The sequence below is a fragment of the Mastigoproctus giganteus genome, chromosome 14 (assembly GCF_048544385.1).
Source record: "Mastigoproctus giganteus isolate SK-2022 chromosome 14, ASM4854438v1, whole genome shotgun sequence".
Classification (NCBI taxonomy): Eukaryota; Metazoa; Arthropoda; class Arachnida; order Uropygi; family Thelyphonidae; genus Mastigoproctus; species Mastigoproctus giganteus.
The window spans coordinates 92,120,766-92,146,882 of record NC_143588.1 but is presented as its reverse complement, the minus strand read 5'-3'; the positions used below and the strand labels follow the sequence as shown (position 1 = coordinate 92,146,882).

The window sequence follows — 26,117 nt, the reverse complement described above, 5'->3', positions numbered from 1 at the left end:
GGGACAGCCCCTGTGGACATCACGATTCACTCTACCATAATCTATCATCGTGGAAGGTGCTTCCACGATGATGCGTCTCTCGGAGAGATAAGACCTAATTATGGAATATAAGTTGATCGGCACTTGTGCCAGCCTTAGTCTTGCCAGTACGCTCGGCCACCAAATGGTGTCGAACGCCCCAGCGAAGTCAACGGAGATGGCTAGAAGATATTTATTATTGCAGTTTGCTGCTGATTCCGATAGGCTACGCAAGGCTTCCACAGTAGACGAACCCTTCTTGAATCCGTATTGCGATGTCTCTGAGTTTCGCTGCCTGGTAATGCTGATTTATCCTTGTGCAGAGTAGTCTTTCAAGCAGTTTGCTTGCAACCGGCAGTAGGGCTATTGGCCGATAGGAGTTTGGCAGGCGGGGTGGTTTGTTCGAAATTTTGGCGATTAATTTTACCTTTGCTGTCTTCCATTTTTTGGGGAAGATGCCCTTAGCCAAGCAGCTGTTATATAGGTGTAAGAGGAGGTCTGGAACGATCTCCACGGTCTTCTTAATAATTTCAGGTTCTAAGTAGTCCAGGCCTGGACATTTATTATTTCTTATCAAGGTTGCCATTTGTTGTAGTTCATCCCGTGTGAAGGGTGGCTCCTGAGTGTCTGTTGAGTAAACTTCATTATCTTGACAGATGATAAGTTGCTCTGGCAGTGATGACTCTATTGGTTTCGGGAAGATGGCATCCAATATATTGCTTATAGATTGTTGCCACGTGGTGGTATAATCACCTTGTGGTGTCTGGGTGGTTGAAATGACTCCCCCCCCCTGGGAAGTTTATTCGTCACTATCTTGTATACCACACCCCAGGGTTCGGTGTTCCCTGTTGTGCTTACAAAGGTCTCCCAGGCCTTGCGTTTACTCTTGACGATCGCATTTGTGTAGCTGTTTCTGGCTTCTCTATATCTTTCCCTTAAAGCTTCAACCTCATGGGCCGGCCATGTGCGCCTTGCCCGTTGGAATTGTTTTCTTCTTGTAATTGCTTCCCGTCTGAGCTGTTGAATTTCCAGGGTCCACCACGGGACAGCCCCCCGGATCGGGCTTCTTCTTTTTATTGCTGCATTGCTAGCTTCTGTTATTATCTTGGTTACTTTAGTTTGGGTTTTATTGGGTTCCTCGAGCTGATTTGTTTCAGTTAGATGTTGGGCCGTTGCTGGTATTAGGACTTCTGACTGCTTCAAGAGTCAGAAGTTCTAAAATACACTCAGGGCCGCCGCAAGTACATAAGCGAGGTAACTGTCGCTTACGAGCTGCAGTTCAAGAGCCCGCCGAAATTTTTTTTCGTTTTTGTTTTTTGATTGGTTAACGCTTATCAGTATTCAACATTTATGGCTGAAAATTATTTTGATTAATGGCGGCACATAGGAACGCAGCGCTACTGAATATACTTCATCTTCCAATGCACGTCAGATTTCTCTTTTGTAGTTTATTCTGCATTCAGAAAACTAAGTTTTCCAGGTTGTTCAAGCATTTTTCTTCTGAATAGTTATAAAGCTTGTTGATATCAGGGCAAGCTATAGTATTATTAGCAGTTTTATTGTTACGGCAGCCACAGATCATTTAATAAAAGGCCTAGCATTCTTCCTTATGCACAGGACTGAACTCTGGGCTCCCATGCTTACCTACAAGCACGTTACCACACGATCGCAACCTATCGTTTGGGTTTTAAATTTCCAGCGCAACAGAATAAAGTACGCTGCTTGCATTTAGATGCAGTACATTTGTGTGCTCTTGGAAATCCTTCTTTGTTTTTAAGAGACTAATTAGGTTAACCTCGCCTCTTCCCCTTTCTCTTACCTTCTCACGAAGGCTTAGTTAGATTTTATTTACAGTATTTATAATTTTTTTTTTAACTGGCCACCATCTTTGTATTCATAGTGTACTTCGTTATCATCAAACCAAATTTTCTTCTTATTGAATCTTAAAGAAGACACGATACTTAAATATGGACTGCCTTAAAGGTCACCCATCTTTAATTAAAGATCTGAGTATTTTTCTGCATATCTCGAGGAATTGTTCCATAATTATTATAGAGAAACGCAGAGCTTGATTGATGCTGATGCCAATGAAGCGAGACCGCACCGGGTTTGGCGATTTTCCAAGCCGATTCTAGTTAGTGCAGCGTTCGGCAACCTTTCTGGAGTGATGTGCCAGTATTTTTCTGATTTATGAGTGAATTTTTGAAATCAGGAAGTCTATAGGGAAACTCCCTGCAGTTAAAATGCAAAAATAAGTGCACACGAGTGAGTGGGAGTTTCTGAAATTCGTTTTGGACTTCACATTGGAACATATACACACTTTTTTTTTTTTTTTTTTAGTTTAGTTTAGCAAATGCCCCATCATCAATTGACATTTGGCTGTGTTTGTATCGCAGGTTGGTGAGTTACCCCTGTGCTAGACTGTCAGTAGACAGACATTGAACTTTATAACGTACACCCGCTTCCCCCACCCCCCATCAACGTGAATCACCTGTAACATTACTCTTTTGTTTGAAATGAAATGCATTACATTTCGGGTGCGTTTGATATTTTTTAAAATTAATTGAATGCTTTTCTTTTTCTCTGATTAATAGAAGTGAAAATGAAATAACTGATTATACCAATTAATTACTAATTAACTAATGTATAAAAGTACTTGTTTTCGCTTCATTCCAGAAATAAGCGTAAAGCACCTCAAAACAGTTATATAAAAGGATTGTTATGTGCACTTTTCGGATTCGTGATTCCCCCCCCCCTTTTTACCCCAGGGGCTCACATCTGGTAAGTATGGGCTTGGCACACCCAGGGTCTCCTAATCTGGATATCATCATTCTCTCTTTTGGTGATTCTCCCTCTCAGGGTACTCAATTTCGTTTTGGCTGGTGCAGCTTCAGTCTTCCTTGCAGCATATGGCTAATAATAATAATAAATATTTACTGTCCACGTGGTGGGTTTCAGGCCTTTGTGGGGGATATTTCTGTTTTAGTCTGCCATCAAGACCGGATTTAACCGCATTTATCCAACCTAAATCTGGGTCATAAAAAAAGTAGACGGCACTCAAACTGCATTTTTAAATAGGTAGGGTTTACAACTGGTTTACAATAGGTAGGGTTTACAAGTGATAGAAGTTTACAACTGGCTATTTAACAATATCATTAGCCATATTTAGTGGTTACGTGACTTGAACTAGATCAACTCAAACGCGTTTACTACTGTAGTCCCTAGTTGACCAGGCTTCCTCCGTAGCCAGGTCAGGAGCACACGCTTCTTGATTAGACCGGGGTTCGAGCCAGTGACCACCAAATACGGAGGATGCGGAAAGGTCAGGGAATGACCACCGCATATCCCCGGAGAATATGGCCTTAGTTGCTAATGCTCCTAAAAACTAAATAACAACCTAGTTGACCACTCTTAAGGCAAAATGGTCAGCATTCAAATTACCCCTATTTGCAGCTCGTGGATTTTCAGTCCCATTGCGATCCTCTATCTTGAAACAAGCTCCGTTACTCAGTTTTTTTAAACTTCTTGAGTCACGGAGTAATTCGTTATGGACTTCACATAATAATAAATAAAAATTTTGAATGATTCTCAAATCAACATTATATTATATAATGTTTATTTGAGAATCATGCTGAAAAATTTCTTCTGAACGTTAAACTTCGGTGATCGTTCTGTTTTTGTTTTTTTTTCTTCTTCTGGTGCTGTCAGTATTTATTGCGTAGTCATTACATAGAAATACAGTACAAGAAAGATGATATCGGGAGATTCTTTTCCAGATTCATCCGTGAAACAGCAGATAGAGTCGCTGATAAACATATTTTTGATTATTAAAAGATAAGAATTGTGTTTTAACTAGTTCGCCAGCTATGTTATGCATACGCGCAGCTGGAGTTGTTTACGGAAATGATAAGGTTCAGAAACTTTTCAGATGGTTCATCGGAAGTATCTGAAGCCGGCTAGCGAACTAGTTCTTCCTGTAAATTTTTATTTTGTTCGGCTTACAGGAAGTGGAACCGGAATTTTCTTTCCAGTTATGTTGGTGTCTTAAATCCCACGATGAACATTCGTTCTAAACAAAAAAGTATTTTAATTTTCAATGTAGGATTTCGTTTCCTTTAGCAGAATTTCTCAAACTGTAGAGCGGTGACAATGGGTAATTATTTATTGAATTGCTAGAAAACATTGGATGAATAAAAAGTTTATTACGAACTTTTAAGTAAAACGCAAACAAATATACGTTTGTAGCCATTTAACAAAGGGAAAAGAAATGTAACCAAGACCTTTGTCACGATTCGTGTATTCGATCTCTTTCTTACAGCCATCCAATGAAGGTGAACTATCTTTATTTCAAGAAGCTAGTGTTTCATGAAACCTTTACAAACTTTCTGAAGGGAGGGAAGGAGCGAGAAGAGGTAAATCAAAACAGAAATTTCTGAGTACCGAAGTTCACATTTTTCTTAAGCTGTATCAAATTTACCATTTGCAAGTGGCTGACTACACTTTTTTTTTTTAAAAAGAATCCACAAAAAGTGCCTTCGAGGAAAGACGATAGTAGTTGTACATAACTGCATAAATTTTGAATTTGGGCATAATGTTACTTCCCTTTTCACTGTACTGTATTTACAGTGATTTAATTAATATCCCAAAATGAAACGTAAAGTTGAAGAAAATCAAACAAAAATAAGTTTAATTATTTTTAGTCCTGAAATTTATTGAAAAATTAAAAATTACCAAGTACTCACTATTTTTAAAACAAATCTTTTATACATATAATGGAAAGAATGTTGCTTAAATTGATCTAGTATTAATTATCTTAATTAACACTACATTCAAAGAAGGTTTTGTTGTTGCAAGGGTCTCAGCCCTGTTTAACACCATATGAATACTTTAAATGGGAACGTTCAAGCATAAAATGTACAGAAATTTTACGTTTGGCATTTAGCTGTAATTACAGCGACTGTTCCGCCCTTCCGCATGCACTGTGGACAAAATGTCCCGTCTGCAGTCCAACCATTTCCTGTGATAATCCACTGTCTTGTTGCGCAATGGGCAATATGATACTACACAATGGAATTCTTGTGCTGTGGCACCAGACACTGAGCCTAATTTCTAGCGGTTACCTTGAGGTAACTTTTTGTCAATTTTGCTGTTAAAATTTTATCATAGGGGGTAAGTAAAGTTTTGTTTTGAAGACGGCCTGTCAGTGTTTTGTAGTGTTTGCAACTTTTCTCTGTTATTTTTTTTACATTTTTTTTTTTTTTTTTTTTTTTTTTTTTCGTGATTGACGTATTGCTCAGACAAAAATACGCCACCATTCGGCGCATTTCTTGCTTGTCAGCAACTTTTTTTCAAATTTATTTTTCGAAGCATTGCTTATTTTTGTTCGTGATTCCAATGTGGTGCAGGACCGCTTCTCTCGGTGAAGCGATATTTGTTATTCTTGTAATTATTTCGCCGTCTAATACGTTTAACCATGTTTACTTAACTTCAATGAGTTGTGCAAAGCTGTCAAAAATAACGGAGCAATCAAAGTCAAGCCATTGACTCAAGAGAATGGGACCAGCGAGCTTTGCCAAGGTCGCATGCTTATTTTTTTCAAGTACCTTTTTATCGTGGTAGGCTCTAGCACGTGCGACAGGAACTCTGTCTCATTGGGTTGTTGAACTTGGTACTAGATAACTGCACTATCAGCAGCAAAGTGATAGTGACCTCAAACACGGAAAGTAAAACTCATTTTTAGAACTCTCCCAATGAAACATCGGAAGGAATGCGTCATGCATTCCCTTGATTAAAAAAAAAAAAAAAAAAAAAAAAAAAGGTTCCTAACGAACCCACAACAGGCTAAATAATTGATAAATTTATGCTTCGATTATATTGGTTAAACCGGGGGGGGGGGGATTGTTCCACACGGCCGGTGTGAATTGGAACAAATAACTGTGTTATAAGTTGTGTACTAACTACTTGTGTTCTCTGTATATTATATAATGTTGATTAACACCGAATTGAAGCATAATTTTCAGTTATTGTCATTAGCCCATATTATAGCACCCTTTCAGGGCCGGTTGTCGTCCAATGGTAATGTGCTTGGATGCAAATTCGCACATTGCCAAATCGGGCCCATACGCTATCACAACAGATGGAAAAATATACAGCAAAAGTAATTGTGATAGAAACTCAAAAATCGTTCCTTTTTTTGAATAAGGGTAATTGGGTAACTGACTCTAAGCACTGTAGGTGCTGGATTTATTATTATTATTATTAATGGCCATATGGTACAAGGAAGCCTGAGGCTTATGCTGCACCAGCCAAAAAAAAAAAAAAAAATTCCCAAGTTACCCCCTGAGAGAGAGAGAGAGAGAGAGAGAGAGAGAGAGAGAGAGAAAGGAATCACCAAGAAAGAGAAGAATGATGATATCCAGCTCAGGACCCTGGGTTTGCCAAGCCCATACTCACTAGATGTGAGCCCCCGGGGTTGATTTATGCATTATGCTCCAGTAATAATTTCAAAACACCAATTTATTTCGGTTTTACATATTTCCTATATTGTATGTCATTGTTACTATGTATTTGTAATTTAAGAATGCAAGTCTAATATCATTCCATAGAGATCATAGGGATCAATGCTGTATCATCTAATCAAAATAACAAATTACTTCTGAAACAGTATAATCAAAATAAGTTAATCAGCAGTATATGAATAAGCACCTTTTAAAAAGCTGAAAATTTTCAGAAGTATGGCATGTGCTGGTCATGGGCAAGCTGGATTTACTGTATAAGGTTCCATTGGTATTGCATTGTATGGCACTGGCTTTTCAGTACTTTTTTTTTTCCTCTCCCCAACCCAAAAATATAAATGCATTTAAAAAAAACAACTAATTTTACCCTTTGTTTAACCTTATGACAATAAATAGCATTCTCTTTGTAGCTTTTAAATAACTAACAAGAGAACTAATGTGAGTGATGTTAAACATCACATAGCAGTTTTTGTTAGGAGAGAAGGTGATTTTATCCTTATCTACATTTTGCTTTTGTTTGAACAAAATCAAAGATGAAAAACTAGTTTCACACTTATGCCATAACTTACCATGTTTATGACTTTTGCACTAATAATAGGATCATTGAAGTATTTGTATATTTTCTAAGTACCTTTTTTTGTCTTGAGGACTGTTACTGAGCCACACTTTGGGAAATTTTTTTTTTTTTTATGAAAACCCCAAACACAAGAGGCCTATAGTACTTAGTACCGTGCTTGGGTTGGAGGTTGAGAAGACGAAAGAAGATATTTGTTGACATTGGACTTGAACTTCTGTAGACTAATTTTCAGGAAATACGTATGAAGGAAGGTTGTTCCAGAAACCAGCAGTTGAATGAATAAACAAGGAAGATGAAAAGTTGATTCTATGAGTTTGAAGTTGGACAGTAAATGGATGTTGGCTGGTGGCAGCACGTGTTCAGACTGTTTTGAAAGAGAGAGCAGGAATTATAGAAGCCAGTTCAGAAGAACAGTGCCCATGGAAGTATCTGTAGAAGAGGCATGCAGTAGAAACAGTACATCTATGAGACAGTGAGTGGAGAGACTCTGTTAGAGAGGAATCATTAATTAACCTAACTACCCTCTTCTGAATGGAATCTAAAAGCCTGAGAGAGGTTTTGGGGGCCCCGCCCCAGATGTGGGAACAATATTCCATGGTAGGGTGGATTTGCGATTTGTACAAAGTGAACAGATGTTTGGAAGAAAAGTAATGCCAAGAGTGAAAGAAAAAACCAAGTTTTTTAGATGCAGAGGAAGCAATATTTGTAATGTGCTTGTGCCAAGAGAGATTAAGGTCAGGGTAATCCCCAAAAGAGATATATTATTTTGCCTAGAAATCGAAGTGTCACCAAAGATAAGCATAGGAGCAGAAGAATTCTTTTTGTGAGATATAAGACAGGATTGAAATCAACTAAGTTGATTTTGCCCCACTGGAGAATTACCTGGAGATTGGATTTAAGGAATTGGTAGTGGATATAATATGCTAGTGTAGGTGAAGGGGAAACTCCTACTCACCTCATTTTTACTTGTGTTCTTTAGGATGGGGAAGTGACATAATGTGCATTCTGCGTAGTTTGGAATCCATTACCCACTCACTCACTATACAGGGAAACGCATTTTAAATTTTGAACACAGTAGGGGAAAAAAAAAAAAAAAAAAAGTAAGAAAGAAAGAAATCGGAATTATAAACATTTCATTTTGTTGCATCATTATTATTTCTGTGTTTGTTATATGCATGTGAAGCTTCAATCATGTCTTCATGGAATTACAGTAGTAGCCCCATTGGAGGAATGATTGGCAGTGGGGAAATAATGAGTAGGTTTGGATTTACTTTTTTTTCTGGCTGATCCAGAAAAGTCTGCTCCTGTGAATTATTTAGCTATACTAATACTAGAAAGCTGTAATTTCTGTGCCTCTAATAGGACCATTTATAGTACAAGCAAAATTTGAATAATAGTGGATCAACCTGCTGTTCCCTTGTTCTTGGCCAGCTAGATCTTTGACACCTGTTTAAAGTGTCAACTGTTATTTGTCTTGGCAGCTTGTGTATACAGATGTACATCAGATACTGTGTTCATCATGGTGTGTTTTTTTTTTTTTTTTTTTTAACTCTTTTTCTTGTAAGCAGACCAACTAGCCTTGGATCAATTTCCATTTTGCTAACTTAAATTGCACATTCTTATATATCAGAGGTTCCCAAACTTATACCTTCAGTCCCCTTAAAATTTTTCATAAATTTAATGCACCCCACCACCAAATTTCAGAACAAGGGCAAATAAAGAGATTTGTCAATTTAGCTGTGAAGGTACTCTTATAAATTAATATATACTTCAATACATTGAATCTTAAAAGAAATTGAATATGAATAATAGAAATAAATAAGGCTTTGTACTTTATTTAGTGGAATGGTTTCCCATATTTTGGTAAATTGTGTAGATGAAATATGTGTAGCATGTACAAATGGAGAGAGATAAACAGCGTTAAATTTATTTTTAATCTGAAAAACCTTAGGATCATAGGGTCTAAAATAAATGTGTGAGCTCTTGCAGATAGGATTCATTTTGCTGGAATAAATTAGACATACTGAAATACAAATTCAGTAACTAGTTATCTTGGTTTTCCTGATATGCATCATAGTAATTTCATTAGACCTTATTTCAAGAAAAAAAAATAGGGCAGATTTTTATATTTTTTCAGTGTTTTTTTTTTTTTTATGTTAAAATACCTTCTGAAAACAAAGCAAAGTTATACAATGCATGTGTGATCTCCTAATTATTTTTCTTTTTAGTTATGGTAAAAATAAATTTACGGTCCAAGTGAGTTGTTTGGATATCTTGATGGATGTGGTGTTTTTTATTTTTCTCTGCCATCTTAAAAGAAAAAAAAAATTAAATAAGTGCCATTGTTTTATTTGTAACTTGATTCATGTATACACATAAAATATTAAAGCAGTATAATAACATTTTAAGAATGTAAATTTTCTGTCATGAGCATTAAATGTTTTCTATGAGTATTGAATTATTATCTGTTTATTTCTCTTTCGAAACACCCATTAACAGCATGTGGCTAGGATGTGGTTACATTTCAATATTTACAAGCATATTTACATAAACTTATTTACAATATTTGAAAATCACAAAACAGGGCATGTGATTTTTAAATTAAGTAATTAATAATTGATTATTAAAATTGATAAAAGTAAATATTATTATATTAATTATTAACTTAGTATTCTAATTATATTTGTACTTGCCGGTACCAAAGATTTCTGTTCTGTACATTTTATCGGTACATAGTTTCTCTGGATCTATGTTTAATTCTGATGTCTGATGTTGATTTTTGTCTATTTTTTGTATATCAATTTTAATAAATTAAATTACAGATGGCAATGCTTTTGTGATCAAGGAGGTTCTAGAGTTTTAAATGACAATGCATCTAGTGCTGCAATTGGTGAGGGACCAAGTGATGCTTCTCTTAAGGAACAGGTAAAGCAGTGAAATTATTTTATATTCTTGTTGCTATAAATAGAAAAAAATAAATATAGCCTCCTTAATGTTTGGCTATAAATGTTAGCCCACACATGACCACTTAAGGTACAAATAAAAAAATTTAAAAAAAAGCATAAATGTATTCCATTTCTATGGTGTTTATATAGTATTGATGAGGGAATCACATTAATTAAAGATATCTATACTTGGCTATGTTTAAAAATTTCTAAACATTGAGGTGAAAAAAAAAAAACTATTACATGAAGTTACTACATGCATTTACTGGATTGATTTGGAACATTACACACATTTATTAGAACTGAACATTGTAGCTTGTCTCTGAGAGCCTTGATTGGTGACTAAATATTATCTATAGATTAGCATCATGATGTTACTTACTGCAATAATACAGGATTTGTGTGGCAAGATACAAAAAAAACTTTGTTTTTTCCCCCAGTGATAATGTTTGTAAAATATTATGTAGATGCTGATGAAGGCTCTCAGAGAAGAGCTGCAACAGTTGGTTCTAATTAAATTTAAATAGATTACTTAGTGTTGAAAAGTTTTCAAGTAATTTATATTTTGTATACAGGATGTTTCAATTAAAAGGATGTCTGTTTTGGTTATTTTTAAATTTAGGCTACTTGTCATCTGTATCATTTCATTGTATTTGGGCTGAAAATTTTGAATTCAGTGTTGAAATTGGGCTATGTATTATCACTTAGATTTTACAATTTGTAAATTAAAATTTTGCCTAATCAACTTTTTTTTTTACTTAGTAGGATTTCTCCCTATCCTCAATTTAGTCTAAAAACATCATCAGTATTCTTCTGAAATGAACACAAACCAACTTTATTTGAATCCAAAAACAAAACAGTCACACCCAGACAAACAAAACTTTCATGATGTGTAAAATATAACTCCTGTTACTGGACTGCATGGCTCAATACAGAAATTTAGTAAAGAAGTTTTCTTCTGCACACTGCTTGGCTGCCTGCTTAGATTTTATATATTTATTGAACACTCAGTGTGAGATTTCTTGTTGATGCTACCTTTTGTCTGATGATGGAGCACCAGGAGTGTGTAAAGATATAACTGGGAGCTAAATGATTTGGTATAACTGAGAAGAAAGTGGAAGAAAAATTGTTAAAACCAAAAGGAAATAAAAAATCTGGGGTGATGGGATCTATCTAGTTATATTAAAAGATGTAAGCAAACCCTTGACTATAACTATTATGAGAGCAGCCTTTGATTTGGGGGGACAGTTCCTATAGATTGGAAGTGTGCAAATGATTCATATTCACAAAAGGGTGTAAAAAGGTAACATGAGCAATTATAGACCTGTAAGCTTGAATTCTGTTCCAGGGAAAAATAATAGTCGGTAGTTAAAGTACTGCAGGATCATCTTAACAGGAATGGAATTATACAGGAATCACAGCATGGGTTTGCCAAAGGGGTGGATCCTGTGTGATCAATCTAATTAGCTACTATGATGTAGTAACAAAGGAACTGGATGCAAATAATTTTGACATCATATATTTATATTTCACTAAAGCTTTTGACACTGTCTCACATGAAAGACTGCAGTACAAATTGGAGTAGTATGACATTAGGGGCAAGTTACTGCTGAGGATAGAGTATTGAGTTGAAGAAGACAGAGGGTCATTATAAATGGATACTCCTCTTCTACGTTAGTGTTATGTGGGGTCCCTCAGGGTTCAGTGCTGGTTCCCTTATTATTTACAATATTTATTAACAGTATTGATGAGGATATATCAAGCTTATTGTCTAAGTTTACAGATGATACAAAGATTGGCAGGGTAGTTAATGACAGGAATCAAGCTATATCTACTGCAGAAAGACCTAGAAAAATTGGGTAGATGGCAGGGAAGTGGCAATTGAGGTTGAACATTGAGTAATGCATATAGGCAGCAGTAATCCCAGAATAACATACCAATTAGTTGAGCCAAATTAAAAATGGCTTCATACTACCCAGTATGAAGTTTTTTGAGCAGTGGAGGCAGCCTGCCAGAACAGCTCATGAGGTTCTTCTGTCAATGATATACAGGAACTTTACCACCTGGGACAAGGTGATTATCCCATTGTATAAGGCAGTTGTTGAGCCACATATTTAGTACTTCATACAGGTTTGGAAGCCTCGTTTTAAGAAAGAGGATTTCTTGGAATGGGTGCAGAGGAGAGCAATCAGATTAGCCAAGAACACAAAGGTTACTCTTACCACAAAAGACTTCAATTCTTCAAAGTGCAGTACTTGAAAATTAGGCACTTGTGAAGAGACCTGATTGAAGTGTTTAAGGCTTTAAATGGATTGAGTAAACTTAATGATAATGGTGTTGTAACTTTTTTTTCAGACAACGCACACAAGTTGGAATAAACTTAAATTGAAAAAGGATGTTTACAGGATAGGTGTGAAAAAATTTACTTGTATAAGTACTGGATGTATAAGCCAGTACTACTACTACTAATAATAATAATAATAAAATAGTTCTGAAACTGGCCCCAGTAGTGATGTGTTTGATGCTATTTGATTTAAAATTATGTTAGTTAGTTTAGGTCAACTTGTGGATAAACGTAGTAATTTTGGAAGAGCATAAGACCAAGGTTTGTTGCTGTCACAGGAGGAACAGTAGTGTCCCCAGACGTAGAAGCATAATGCAGTGTACTGTAATTTTTTCAGACTTTTATTACCTCCATTGAAATACCCTACTTCTTTACTAAATTGATGAATATTTTTTATTATTGTTGAAATACAAGGTTCTTTATAATTATCTATAATTATATGGCTTCTATGTACAGTACATTTTGAATAGCAGCCGGTACAATTATAAAATAAAAAACAAGTGGCATAAACATGAAGTGTGGCTGCTAAATGCTAGGAATAAAGTTATAGAGTTATACACACTGACACAGATCCTCAGTTAAGTGAAAATGGCTACTGCAGCTCATGATTTGTTTGTTTTACGTATTCTCTTACAATTGATGTTTTGAAGTCTGCACAAAGAAAAGATACGAGGCTGAAATGGATGAAGATGCGCTGGTCCCCTTATTATTTACAGTATTTATTAACAGTATTGATGAGGATGTATCAAGCTTATTGTCTAAGTTTACAGATGATACAAAGATTGGCAGGGTGGTTAATGACAGGAGGAACAGTAGTGTTGCTTTAATATTAAATTAACTAATGCAATGTAAGATATACTTGAAAGTGTGCTGCTTTCTTGTAGCTTTATTTGTTTGGTGCCCAAGTAGTGTTCCAGTTGTAACCAGTTATCTGGTTGTTATTGCCTTTATTTTGTACATTTGCAATAATTTTTGTTTGTACCTCTAATAAACTTAATATTTATTAAGGAAGTATCAATTATTAATAATAAATATACAATAGAAGAGTGTTTTGTTTTGATATAGTTAATGTGAAAAGGCGACTGAGAGTATCATAGATAAGTGACAAAGCCTTTCTTAATAATAGGAATTAAATAAGGCTGTTATATCCTAGTATGTTTAAATACTGGGATATACCATTAAATAAGGGTATATCTGTGTGATTCAGAGACCGGGACATTTGGAATGATAAAAATTCCCTTACTTCCCACAGGACTAAGAAATGAAAATCAGAATTATTTGTGCAGGAGGTCATGGCAGTTGTCATCTGAAACAAACAGGGGAGTCAGTGTTTTTGTACTGTGACCAAACACATATATAATATATTAATATAATAAAATAATATAATATAATAATTATATTTATTTAGAACTAATTTCTACTCAATTCCAGTATTATTTATTCTTTGTCTTTTTCACAACTGTTACCAAAATGAGCTGAGTAGTTATGTTCATTTGTCTTGCAAGCACTTCTTTGCTTATTAAAATAATTTCTTACTAGTGTTAAAACACTGATTAAAGCAACAGCATAGCAAAATGAGGATATAATGAAACTTGCCAAAGTGAGTATCATTACAAAAAAAAAGGTAGATATGGATGGACAACATTTGGATTACTTGTACTGTATTTGATTGTGGCACTAAAGGTTTATAGACCACTGTTTCCCGGACTTCAGTAGAACATGGAACACAATAGAGTGTTTTTCTAATTTAGGCAGGAACCAGAACAAACATAGGGTGATTCAGGAGGAATAGTAAATATTTTGGGAGGTTATCGTATTGATTATTCTGAGTAAGAAAGTTCATAAACATATGTCCAGTTCTCAATGGATATGGAGATACAGCTGTTTGAAACTGGCGTGCACAAAGCCGTTATGAGAGGTATTAAAGAATGATACATGACTTATTGTTTGTATTTATTGACTTTTTGAATGATACAAAACACAATTTTTTTACAGTTCACAATAAATGTTCAAAAGTCCCACTGCCAACCTCAATGCACTTTGCAACTCTTGTGGTAATATGACATGTTCTTCTGAGGTCATTTTGGCATTCCTTTATGAGGACAGCAGTATCCAAAATGTGAGCAAGAAATTCATCTCTTGTGTTCACCTTTTCTTTGTATAGCTTTTCATCCATCCCCACAAACAAAACTAACAGAATGAGGTCTGGAGACCTTGGTGGCCAATGAATAGGACCACAGTGGCTGATCCATCATTCAGGGAAAGTTCGATTTAGATATTGTATCACCAGATGGGTATAATGTGAAGGAGCTCCGTCATGCTGAAAGTACATACCAATCCTTGTAGCCAAGGGAACATCTGCCAATAGTAGTTGTAGGCTTTTGTTTGTTCTTGGCTAAAGTCAATTGCTAAAAATTTCTAACTAAAGCCAATACTTTAATTTAAAGTTTTGGCCTCTGACTGCTATAGAAGTTCCAAATTCTTTAGAGAACCTGAGTAGGGTGACACAAACTCACTCCAGACACTAGTTGCTATCAAGGAAGTTTAGTAAAAATAATCTATACATCAACTACACATACCTTCTCTTATAACTTTAAACAACATTCATTCTACCAGAAACACTTAAATTTCCATTATAGTTGCTCCTTATTTCCACACACCCATAATTGGTTATTCCTGTATATATACAAGTTCATTCTATAATTACACCTAGGGTTTTTACAATAATTACAGCAGTAAAATACCTTTCCTAAATATATGGGTCATTCTAAATTTACACATGCCACAATTCACAATAAATCCAATCTCATGCTATCACACAGCAAAAATTTCTATTCCTATATAGTCTAGGGACAGTTCTTAGGATCACCATATACATACATTCCTTTCTAGAATTCAGACCAATTCCACTAGAGTTACTATTACAAAGTCGAGGATTCCTAGGAATACTGATTGCCTCTAAAGGTGTTCTTTTTAGCAATTAATTATTGCTCCTCTGGACAGTATTTTAGAGAAATGTTAGTAAGGAAATTTTTACTTAGTTTCTTTTCTTTGTTTGTCAGGATGGGACAGCCTGTTAGACATGAGGTATCTTCCATTTTAAATTGTTGTGGACCTTGTGTGCCTTTCCCTTCTTATCTCTGACCCTTTCTCTGATTCCTTAGACCTTTTCTCATAACCTTATTAGGTTCCTTGGACCTGATGGTTTCACCCACATTCCAAAATTATTCTGCCTTTCCTCTCATTTAACTACAGTCCAAGCCACTAGCCAGACCGTGGCTCTAAAAACTCTCCGTGGCTGCTCCTACATGCAACTACACTTCTACATACCTCGCACAACTCCACAGCACCTAAAAAACCACTCCATATTTACCAAGGACTCTCATTTTCCCACCTCTCAGTTCCTTATATATCAGATTTATTCTCCCATTTCCCCTCCCCTTATTTTTGCTTAATCCTCTTTAATCTGGTCTGCCCTTGACCATCGTAAGAGTTTTACTAATTTTTGCTTTCTACAATAGACAAAACAATAGAAATACATGTTTGCCCCTTCCACCGCCTTTATCCATTTGACCTTTCCCAGAGAGAGAGAGAGAAACTAATACTGCTCTGCTTCTCAGAATTTTTTTCCTCTCGTATTTCCATTGAAGTAGGTTCCCCGTACAACTTCACTTGCCATGCTAGCATAGTAAGCGAGAGCTTACATAGTGCAAGTTTGTTTTGCAGAAATTCTAGGTAAATGGGTCTTGTAAGATGATTTTGTAACACAACAATCCCAATCAACTGATTGTTGATGATACTGCACCACATGTTTACAGAGAAGCTATGTTTAAAATTGTTTCTACAGTGGCATGTGGATTTTTGTCTGACCACCTATAAGAGTTAGGGTGTTGTTGATACCAGCACTGGTGAAAGTAGCTTCATTGCTGAACAGTATTAATGGAATTAATCGGCAATTAGCATTTACCCACTGACAAAGTTCCAATTGCTGGGTGTCATCTCCTGGTTGAAGATATTGCACCTTCTGTATGTGAAATGGATACAAGCTATGCTCACAATGTTCTCCATACTCTTGTCTGTGGAACATCGATACACATAGAAATTCTTTGTGTGCTAATAGTAGGACTAGTTCTACTGACTGAAGAATTTCTCTTTCATCCACATTTTGTTCATTTTCATGTTCAGAAGAAATATGAGTGCTGGGAACTGTACCAGTCTCAAGCAGTTTGGTGTAAACACTAGTAAACACTCTTGAATTCGATATTCTGCAGTTAGGAAACCATTGATGGTATTCTCTACAAGCAGCAGTAGCACTTCCCCTACTGCCGTAGACAAACACCATATTCAGCATGTGTGCGACATTATTAACAACACTTCTAACACCAAACAGCGTCAAGTTATAAATGCTTCTTGGTCACTTCTGATTCAGGGAGCTATGCATGCCAGTTTCAAACAGCTGTATCTCCGTATCTATTGAGAATTGGACACATGTTTATATGAACTTTTTTTAACTCAGAATAATTGATACTATAACCTCCCAAAATATTTACTATTCCTCCTGAATCACCCTGTATACAGTAAATCCTTGATTTTACAAACCAATTGGGGGGTATCCATTAAATTAAACAATTACTCTGTATATGTGTGTATCAGAAATACTAAAAGTTAAACAATAAAAAATAAGCTTTTATTTACCTTGACTTTATTTGGTGATACATGAAGAATAATTTACTGTAATTTGTTAACCCATTCTGAATATAGTTTTTCTGGTCAGTGTGTGGAAAAACTTATTACTGAGGTAGATAACTTTTTGAGTGGGTCTCATAGTACAGGTATGAAGGATCAGTATTACTCTGGATTTAATTCAGGTTTTATATTTATTAGTGTAGGTCGTATTTTTATTTTTGAAATCATTTTTGTTGTACTGTTTGTATTATAATTAAAGAGATATTTAGTTTTCTGAATTAGTGCCTTTCAGTTCTCATTTGCTTTTCTTTATGATGCAAAAAAAAAATGTAAGTAATCTCAAGTAATTTAGGGAAAGCTTCATGCTGCAGGAGCTAACAAAATGTATAATTAAGACATAGCCTCATTGTATACAGCAGTAAGCAAGCTAGTTTTGCTGCTTATTGTATCAATCTCATATTCTGAAGCACTTCACCATGAGTTACCATGGTGTTGCACTATTCTTAATAAAAACAACTTTTATGGAGAAATATGTTGCTATTTATTTAAAGCCAATGCCACTCTTTTGACCCTGCTTGGTAGGTAGGCAGGCACTGTGAAGACCTGAATGGAAATATGGACCTAATGGCAAGTGAAGTACTTTTTAGGCAAAGTTTCTTTAATATGAGATTGATGCTCTTAAATAGCTCATTGTTGCGTACACAATGAGGCCGTACACTAGTTTTACAATAATGCAAAACGAAGTACTTGAATTAAATATTTTTTTAATATATATTAGTCTCAACTTTTCTTCTCCATCCCTGTTGATTAATTATTGTTTAATTTTTCGCTGAACATTTTGCCATGCTACTGGCATTAATTTTGATTTAATATCAGTTATACATTGGAGATCATTTGGAGGAATGTGCATTTTGCTGCCTCTAATGATGGCTTTATATATATATATATATATATATATATATAAAATTATACAAATATTTAAATGTTGAAATAGTTGGAAACGGAATATATCATAAAATAAAAAGGAGGGTACAGCGTACATCAGAGGCAGCAAAAAGCATATTCCTCCACATGATGCTTGAAATATAACTATATGAATTAGGATTAAAATAAAAATAAAATAATGCCAGCAGTACAGCAAGACCAGAGCAAAAAAGGAAATTAAACCTAAATTAATCCCAATCAAGCAGGGAGGGAAGAGAGGGGTAACAAGAGTAAAAATATTGCAGAAGAAACTCTAAATTAATTCAGAAAATCTAAATGTACGAATAATAATTCTTTGAAATTTAAAAGCCGATTAAATAGATATTTAACGGTGCCCCCTCTGACGGGCGCCAGGTGCAAATTTATGTGAAATATCACCAAACAGAGATATAAACCACTACAATAGAACAAAAGTAAACAAAAATAAAAAAGACTATTTTTTATTTTTGTTTACTTTTGTTCTATTGTAGTGGTTTATATCTCTGTTTGGTGATATTTCACATAAATTTGCACCTGGCGCCCGTCAGAGGGGGCACCGTTAAATATCTATTTAATCGGCTTTTAAATTTCAAAGAATTATTATTCGTACATTTAGATTTTCTGAATTAATTTAGAGTTTCTTCTGCAATATTTTTACTCTTGTTACCCCTCTCTTCCCTCCCTGCTTGATTGGGATTAATTTAGGTTTAATTTCCTTTTTTGCTCTGGTCTTGCTGTACTGCTGGCATTATTTTATTTTTATTTTAATCCTTATTCTAATTTATATATATATATATATATATATATAATTAGTGATAAAAAAGGAAAGAAAGTTGCAATCATGCAATACACCCATAATGTCTATAGAATATTAAGGATAATAGAAAATTGTTAGAAAAAGTAAATCAGTCCAATAATAATACCATCAGGGACCTAAGAAAACGCAAAAAAAAAAAAATAAAATAATTATTATTGCTTTTTACCGACAATCTAGATGACTTCAACTGGGGCCAACTACCCAGACTGAAGGCAAAAAACGACAGGAGGTTCTCTGTTTCTGTGATGATCAATATATGCTAAGTAATTTAAATCTAAACCAAATATAAATCAAATGTAAGAAATATAAATAAAATATAAATGTAAGCATATATTAATCATCGTTGACCCGACAGAGAATGTAATTTAATGATTAAAAATAAGATTAAATATATAATACATACTACATATTTATCGTATCTAGGACATAATGTAATAGTCATCAAAATAATATGTGGTGCTCCCCATGTGATGGATACGGTAAAAATAATAAATAATTAAATTTAAGTTAACGCAAAGAGAAACATGCAGATAGTAAGAAGAAAAACTAAAGGAGTAGGAATGATAGAACCTGAACTCCACAAAGGCGAAAAATAGTGGTATAGATAAGAAATAGTTTCTCCTATGTCCTCGGATTGCCCTAATAATTTCGGAGAAATAAAAATAGAGTGTGGGACAGTTTAAAGACATTTCAAGATATAAGTTTGTGGCTCAGGTATGCCCAGGATCGCAAACCCGTTCCTATAGTAGGACCCTGAGCTGAATTTGCATGTTACCTCAGTGTGAACTTAAGTAAATTTAAATGAATTTTAACTATATATATATATATAAAAAAAATGATACACTGTAATTTGCAAGCCGGTGGGTACAAGTTTTCTATGCCGTAAGACACCAAGAATGCAAAGTGTATCCTATGTACATATATACATGGCACTAAATATGACAATTATATTGAAACAATAGGTTCAGAAAACATTTTTGAAATTAATTATGCTTATCGCTTTCCTGAAGTGATATTTCAGGTAAGCGATAGGGAAATTATTATTAATCAACTTGCCGTACAATGTTGTTAAGCCCGCTGAACAGTTTTTATTACTATTGCAAATATAAGCAATCCTTAGACATTGTGATAAAATTATATTAGCATGCACTGATTTTGATATATTAGATCTCCAGTTTTTAAGGCTGACTACATTAAAATTAAATGCGTCTCTTTTATTATATACGTTTACGTCTATATTATTATTATGGAATATTTCTATATGAAGATCCAAGTAATTTGCTATAGTATCGGAACTATTAGTTTTTTCTAATACAAGTTCTACTCGATATACTTTACTGTAATCCTGGACAAAATGTGGACAATTAAAAACACATTATCTACGTATCTGTATATAAGTAGGTTATCTTGGAATGCTCTTTCTGTATAATATAGATAAAGGTTTGCGATTATGCTTGATGCTGGACTTCCCATAGGGGTGCCAGTCACTTGCAAGTATAATGATGTTCCGTCATATACATAATTATTAAAGATGCATAAATTTATTAGAGTATCCCAATAGGTTAAATCAACCTTTATAGCATTTTTATTTTCCAAATATAGTTTCTGGAGAACGACTTTTAAATTATCAAGATTAATGTTCGTAAATAGACTGTTAAAGTCAAATGTTTGTATTTGTTGAATATTGTTATTTTTTATAGCATTTATAATCAGTAAGTTATTATAATAGTTTTATTTAAGTTATTTAATATAATTTTAAGTAACTTTTCTAACGTTTTACCGGGAAATTTAGCATAACTATCTCTACATGATGTTATGAATCTAAAAGCAATAGGTGATTTATGGAATTTGGGTATGCCATATATTTTAGGTTATTATACTTTAATTTTAGGTTATTATATTTTAATTTTTTATGCAATGCAATTAATTTTTTGATTATTATATTAGAGGAAGATGTTATCTGTTTATATGTATGGCTAGACTGTAGTTCATTTTTTATAATTTCTATATAATATGATTTACATATGATTGCATAATTGCAAGCAGCTTTGTCAATGGGAATAATTACAAAATGCTCATGTATATCTTTGAGCTGCCTGTTTATTAATTTGGTATTATATAGATTATCCTGTATGAATTTCAATTGATTATATTTGTTAGATATGATATTAAGCATTGTAAATAACCACATGTGGTATGCCTCAACCGGTATGTTATATTTGTATGCTGATCTTATGCAGTATTTTAGTAAATCTAGATATAACAATTTTTTAAAGGTAGATTTATTAATAGGTAGATTAGGTCGAAATTTAAAACCCAGTGATAAGTTCGGGATATGGGATTATATCTAAATTGCCGGTTATAATGTAATTATGGTTAGGATCCACATATCTATGAAATGAAGGTTTGTGGCAAACACATGTATCCTGTCCAATGTTAATATTGTGACGGTTTGTAGCTATTATTTTATAGTTACACGCTTTAAGACCAAATGGTTTAGAATATCTAAATCTGATATTAATATGCAAGTTATTAATAGGCAGCAAGTCATTACGTAAATTAATAGTTTTATGTATATCCAAATCATCCATTTTATTTTGAAAGTATAAGACGAGGACAGAGTTTTCCGGCTGCTTGTCAACATTCAAAATATTAATTCTGAATTTAACAATGTCTAATAAAATGTGCATAAGGTGAGAAGATGCAAAGACATAATCATTGGTTTTGCTAATTAGTGCTTTGAGTACGCTAAGTTTAATACTAAAAAGTGTTATGTATTTTACTAATATTTATAGGATCAGTGTGTCCCACATTTTAAATAAATCTATGAAGATGTTCTGCTAGATGTTCTCAGTTGCTTTTATATGTGTTGGATTTACTATATTTCCTATTGCGATTATATTTATGAAGTTTGGCAATTTGAAACATATTATAAACACAAATATCTTTTAAATTATTCGTCATATATTTTTGATTAAATTTATTATTTAGACCGTATGGATATAGTGTTTTATATTGTAACATGCTAATTTCTTCTTGCAATAATCTTTAATTTGTGTTATTAATTACATTAAGTATTGAAATAAAAATATTACCAAAAGTATGTTTTTGGAAATGTCTGAATTCAATATCATGTTCCAGATTGCCGGTTTTCTTACTGGATTTGTTATTATAAGTTTTAATATCGGAACGATGAAGGTTCATTCTAATGTTTAGTTTATTACTAGTTTGACCAATATATTTAATACTGGTTTATATTGGTTTAGATTTAAATTACTTAGCATATATTGATCATCACAGAAACAGAGAACCTCTTGTCTTTTTTTGCCTTCAGTCTGGGTGGTTGGCCACAGTTCAAGTTATCTAGATTGTCGGTAAAAAGCGATAATTTTTTTTTTTTTTCATTTTCTTAGGTCCCTAATGGTTTTATTATTGGATTGATTTACTTTTTCTAATAATTTTCTATTATCCTTAATATTCTATATATATATATATATATATATATTTATTTTATTATTTTTTTTTTTTTTTCAGGGTTCAAAATTTGATAGTACTGAAAAGGATACTGTATCCTCGAGTGATAATGCCGCTCATCTTCCAGAGTCCAAATCGACCAGCCAGAAAGAAAAACTGTAATTATATATATATATATTAAGAAAGAATGATTTATATGAAGTATACTGTTTTCAGCATACTTTCAAAAATATATTTTGGCAGAATGTTTTGGTCTAGTTTGCTTTAATATTAAATGAACTAATGCAATGTAAGATATACTTGAAAGTGTGCTGCTTTCTTGTAGCTGTATTTGTTTGGTGTCCAAGTAGTGTTCCAATTGTAACCAGTTAACTGGTTGTTATTGCCTTTATTTTGTACATTTGCAATAATTTTTGTTTGTACCTCTAATAAACTTGATATTTATTAAGGAAATATCAGTTATTAATAATAAATATACAGTAGAAGAGTGTTTTGTTTTGATATAGTTAATGTGAAAAGGCTACTGAGGGTATCATAGATAAGTGACAAAGCCTTTCTTAATAATAGGAATTAAATAAGGCTGTTATATCCTAGTATTTTTCAGTCAGTCAAAGGCTGTCATTAATCATAAATAGTCATAACAAATCACATTCATCAGTTACTGTACTTAAAAATGATTCTTAAGAAAATTTTGCATATGCCTATAGAATTAATATGTTCATTGTTAATTTTTTAATTCTAACTCAAACACGAAGAGTTGCCTCAAATCCCCCTCAAAGGGATTTGAGGCAACTGAGTCATCAATACAAGCATAGTGAAGATTATTTTGTGCATATTGCAATGGTAATCTTTTTAAAAGACTTATCTATGTATGGCACAGGAATTTTATGCCAACTAGGTATTGTGTAGTGCATGGTAAGAAAATTGGTAGGCCTACTGTGAGAAATTAAACAGTGAAATGAGTGATGCTGACATACCTCCAAAGGCTGGAAAAATTCATGTACCATGCCAGCCACAAACTACAGCTTCTGCAACCAACAATTTGGAAAATAGTAAATTTGTGTTTTTTAATAAAACTCTTCAAATTATAAACTACAAATCAGTTTAGTTAAAAAGAATGAAAAGCATTCTGTATTAGCTAGCATATTGGCAGCTTGAAAATGAACATGATCAATGTTGTTTTTGCTGAGGGGGTGGGGGGTTCCACATTTGTCATAGTCAATCCTCATAATGTTAGATTGTGTGGGCAGTGAGAGCTCTAAGAAGTACCTGCAGTGGATATGCAACATCCTCAAAGTTAATATCTTCTGTGTCTTTAGTTCAAAAAAGTTTTAATAGCCATTTCTTTTTCAGTGGAATGACAGTTACTGGTATCTCATATCTGGCTATGCTCAAACTTTCTGTCAGTAGAAATCAATGATTGATGACCTGGAAGAAAATTATTATTCAACAAGGATGGTGAACTTCTCCATCACATGCTGTAAGTGAGAAGTTTTATAAATCAGCAGTTCCCAGGCCACAGGATTAGTCATGGTTAGACCCTTTAAGTGGTCCTCCCTCATTCACCACACAACCCCATTTCTTTCTTTTTGTGAGGGCAATAGTTAATAATGAACTGTATCCAAGATGCAGTGTATTACTAGATATTTACACAATTCACAAAAACTATATGCTCCATAAAGTGCAGCAGGCAATTATTTTGTTGGGATGTTGAACACCTCACTTCCAGCATCCATATTGAGAATCTGTAAGATTGTATTTTTCTTCATTGTCATGTTGTTTGTTTTCCTTTTGTGAAAACAAATACTCATTATGAATATTGAAGTTATAAAGCTCACGCCACAGCATTAAATGGTTTTAGGATTAAAGAAGCCCTTAGAAACTTGGAATTACTTGACCATCTGTGTTTTTCAATGTTCAGGAATGCATAAGATGAAATGTTTCTCCAGCCTAATTAAATAAAAATATCTTCATCTGAACTGTAAATGATTGCTGAGTAGTTGATGCACATGTTTGAATTGACTTTGAAGAAAGAAGTGGAATTTCAGTGCCAGCTGACTTATGCCTATGGAAATACTTATAGAAAAAGTGTGTACCAAAGACCAAATATCTGTGTGAGAGGGAATGGCATGAGTTTGTGAAAGAAGGATGAGTCATTGATTAATCTTACTTCTCTGTTAGGGAGTTTGAGGTGTTTGTGGCTGCTACCAGGTACAATATTCACTGACAGGGTACATTTGTAAGAGTTAACAGATGCTCAGAATAAAAAACTCTGGGAGTGAAAAAAGAATGTGTGTGGAAGCGATATTTATGATATGCTTATGTCCATAAAGGTTTAAACTGTTGCTGAAAATGACTGACATAGATTATAACCTTTTTTTTTTTTGGGGAGGGTCTTTATTTGAAGTTATATTTCCAATAAAAATTAAATGATTAAAGTTTGCAATTAAAGTAGAATCCTCTTCCTCCAGTAGTTGGAGGATGATTGTCAGATAAATATTTAGGGAATTGGCAGTGGATATTCAATAATTGTGGTTGGTTGTACAGTGCAAGGTTTATTGAACTGTAAATTAGAATGTAGTTTACTCTCATCAAAGTTATGGATATGATTCCAGTTAGTGGAAGAAGGTCATTGATATAAAACAGGTGAAAGAACACAATCTTGAGATATTCCAGTTGTGGTAAACATTGGGGAACATCTGCATATGTAATTGACCATAGAAGAAACTAGCTATCCAATTACAAAAATCAAAAGATGAATCATACGAAGGAAGCTAGCTTTAGAAGGCTTTTATGCCAAACATGATCAGATGCTTTGAAATATCCTAGAGTAGCAACAGCTTGTATGTTCAAACATCTCCATAGAATTCATCCTCCAGTCAGCAGGATGAATTCAATTCAAAGTGTATCAACACTAAGAGCAACTGTAATGGTGAACTGTTATTCAGGTGAAAAATTGTTGATGGTCATGAGCAAATAATGAATTTACAGAATTTTTTTAATAGAATTGATGGATTTCATTATTTTACAGAAAGTTAAAGTAAGGAGATTAGGTAATAATTAAAATTACAAAAATTTGTCCCCCTTCTTGGGGACTGGGCAAATTTCCATAGAAAGAAAAACATCTGGAAAATAAGAGAATATAAAAAGAATACAGATTCTCAGAACTGCTGGAGAAATGCCATGAGATCCTTAAAGACTTGCTGGTATTGAGGATATTGAGAATTTCTCTTTCTGTGAGGGGGGGGAAAGGTATTGAGAGGAATGTATTTGTGGCATAGTTGGAGAAAATCTACCAAAATAATCAGTAGAGGATAGGTAAGATGCTATTAATCAGTTTTAAATTTAGATAATGTGAAGAAGGAGCAGGTAAGAATAAACAAAAGTTGTCCAGTTGCATTTAGAAATGAATCAAAAAGCCTGACTGCTGTCTGACAACAGGCTAGTTTTTTGCTTTTTAAAATCTTCAAAACTCAACTTTTGGATTTTTTAACTTTTTTGCAACTATTATTAGCTTTAGTGTAGGCAGAAAATGAGGCTGGAGATTTTGATATAAGCCAGTTGCAGTATACTTCCTTTTTTTTTTTTTTAATTCTTGATGTTTGCTCTGATGGTATTTATTTATGTCATATACCAATAAAGATTATTTTATTTGAATAATAGGTAAAAGTTTAGGATGAAATAAAGAATTTATATTTCAATCAGAGCAAGCATTAGGATCAGGAGATTGATAAGCTTTATTAGCCTTGACTATATTTAACTCATTGAGGTAAAAGTT

General features: G+C 33.8%; 1 protein-coding gene across 4 annotated transcripts in view; it reads left to right on the top strand.

The window, feature by feature from the left end:
* LOC150075356 (SUN domain-containing ossification factor) overlaps positions 1 to 26,117 on the top strand; it is a 196,935-nt gene that overhangs the window by 51,022 nt on the left and 119,796 nt on the right. For all 4 annotated transcript variants that reach the window (XR_016547908.1, XM_090389015.1, XM_090389017.1 and 1 more), the window contains exons 2-3: positions 9,933 to 10,035; positions 22,400 to 22,497. Coding sequence is in view for 3 of the 4 variants with exons in the window: in XM_090389015.1 (XP_090245141.1) it covers positions 9,933 to 10,035; positions 22,400 to 22,497 (201 nt within the window). In the remaining variant the exon portion in view is untranslated. The remainder of the gene's footprint in view (positions 1 to 9,932; positions 10,036 to 22,399; positions 22,498 to 26,117) is intronic.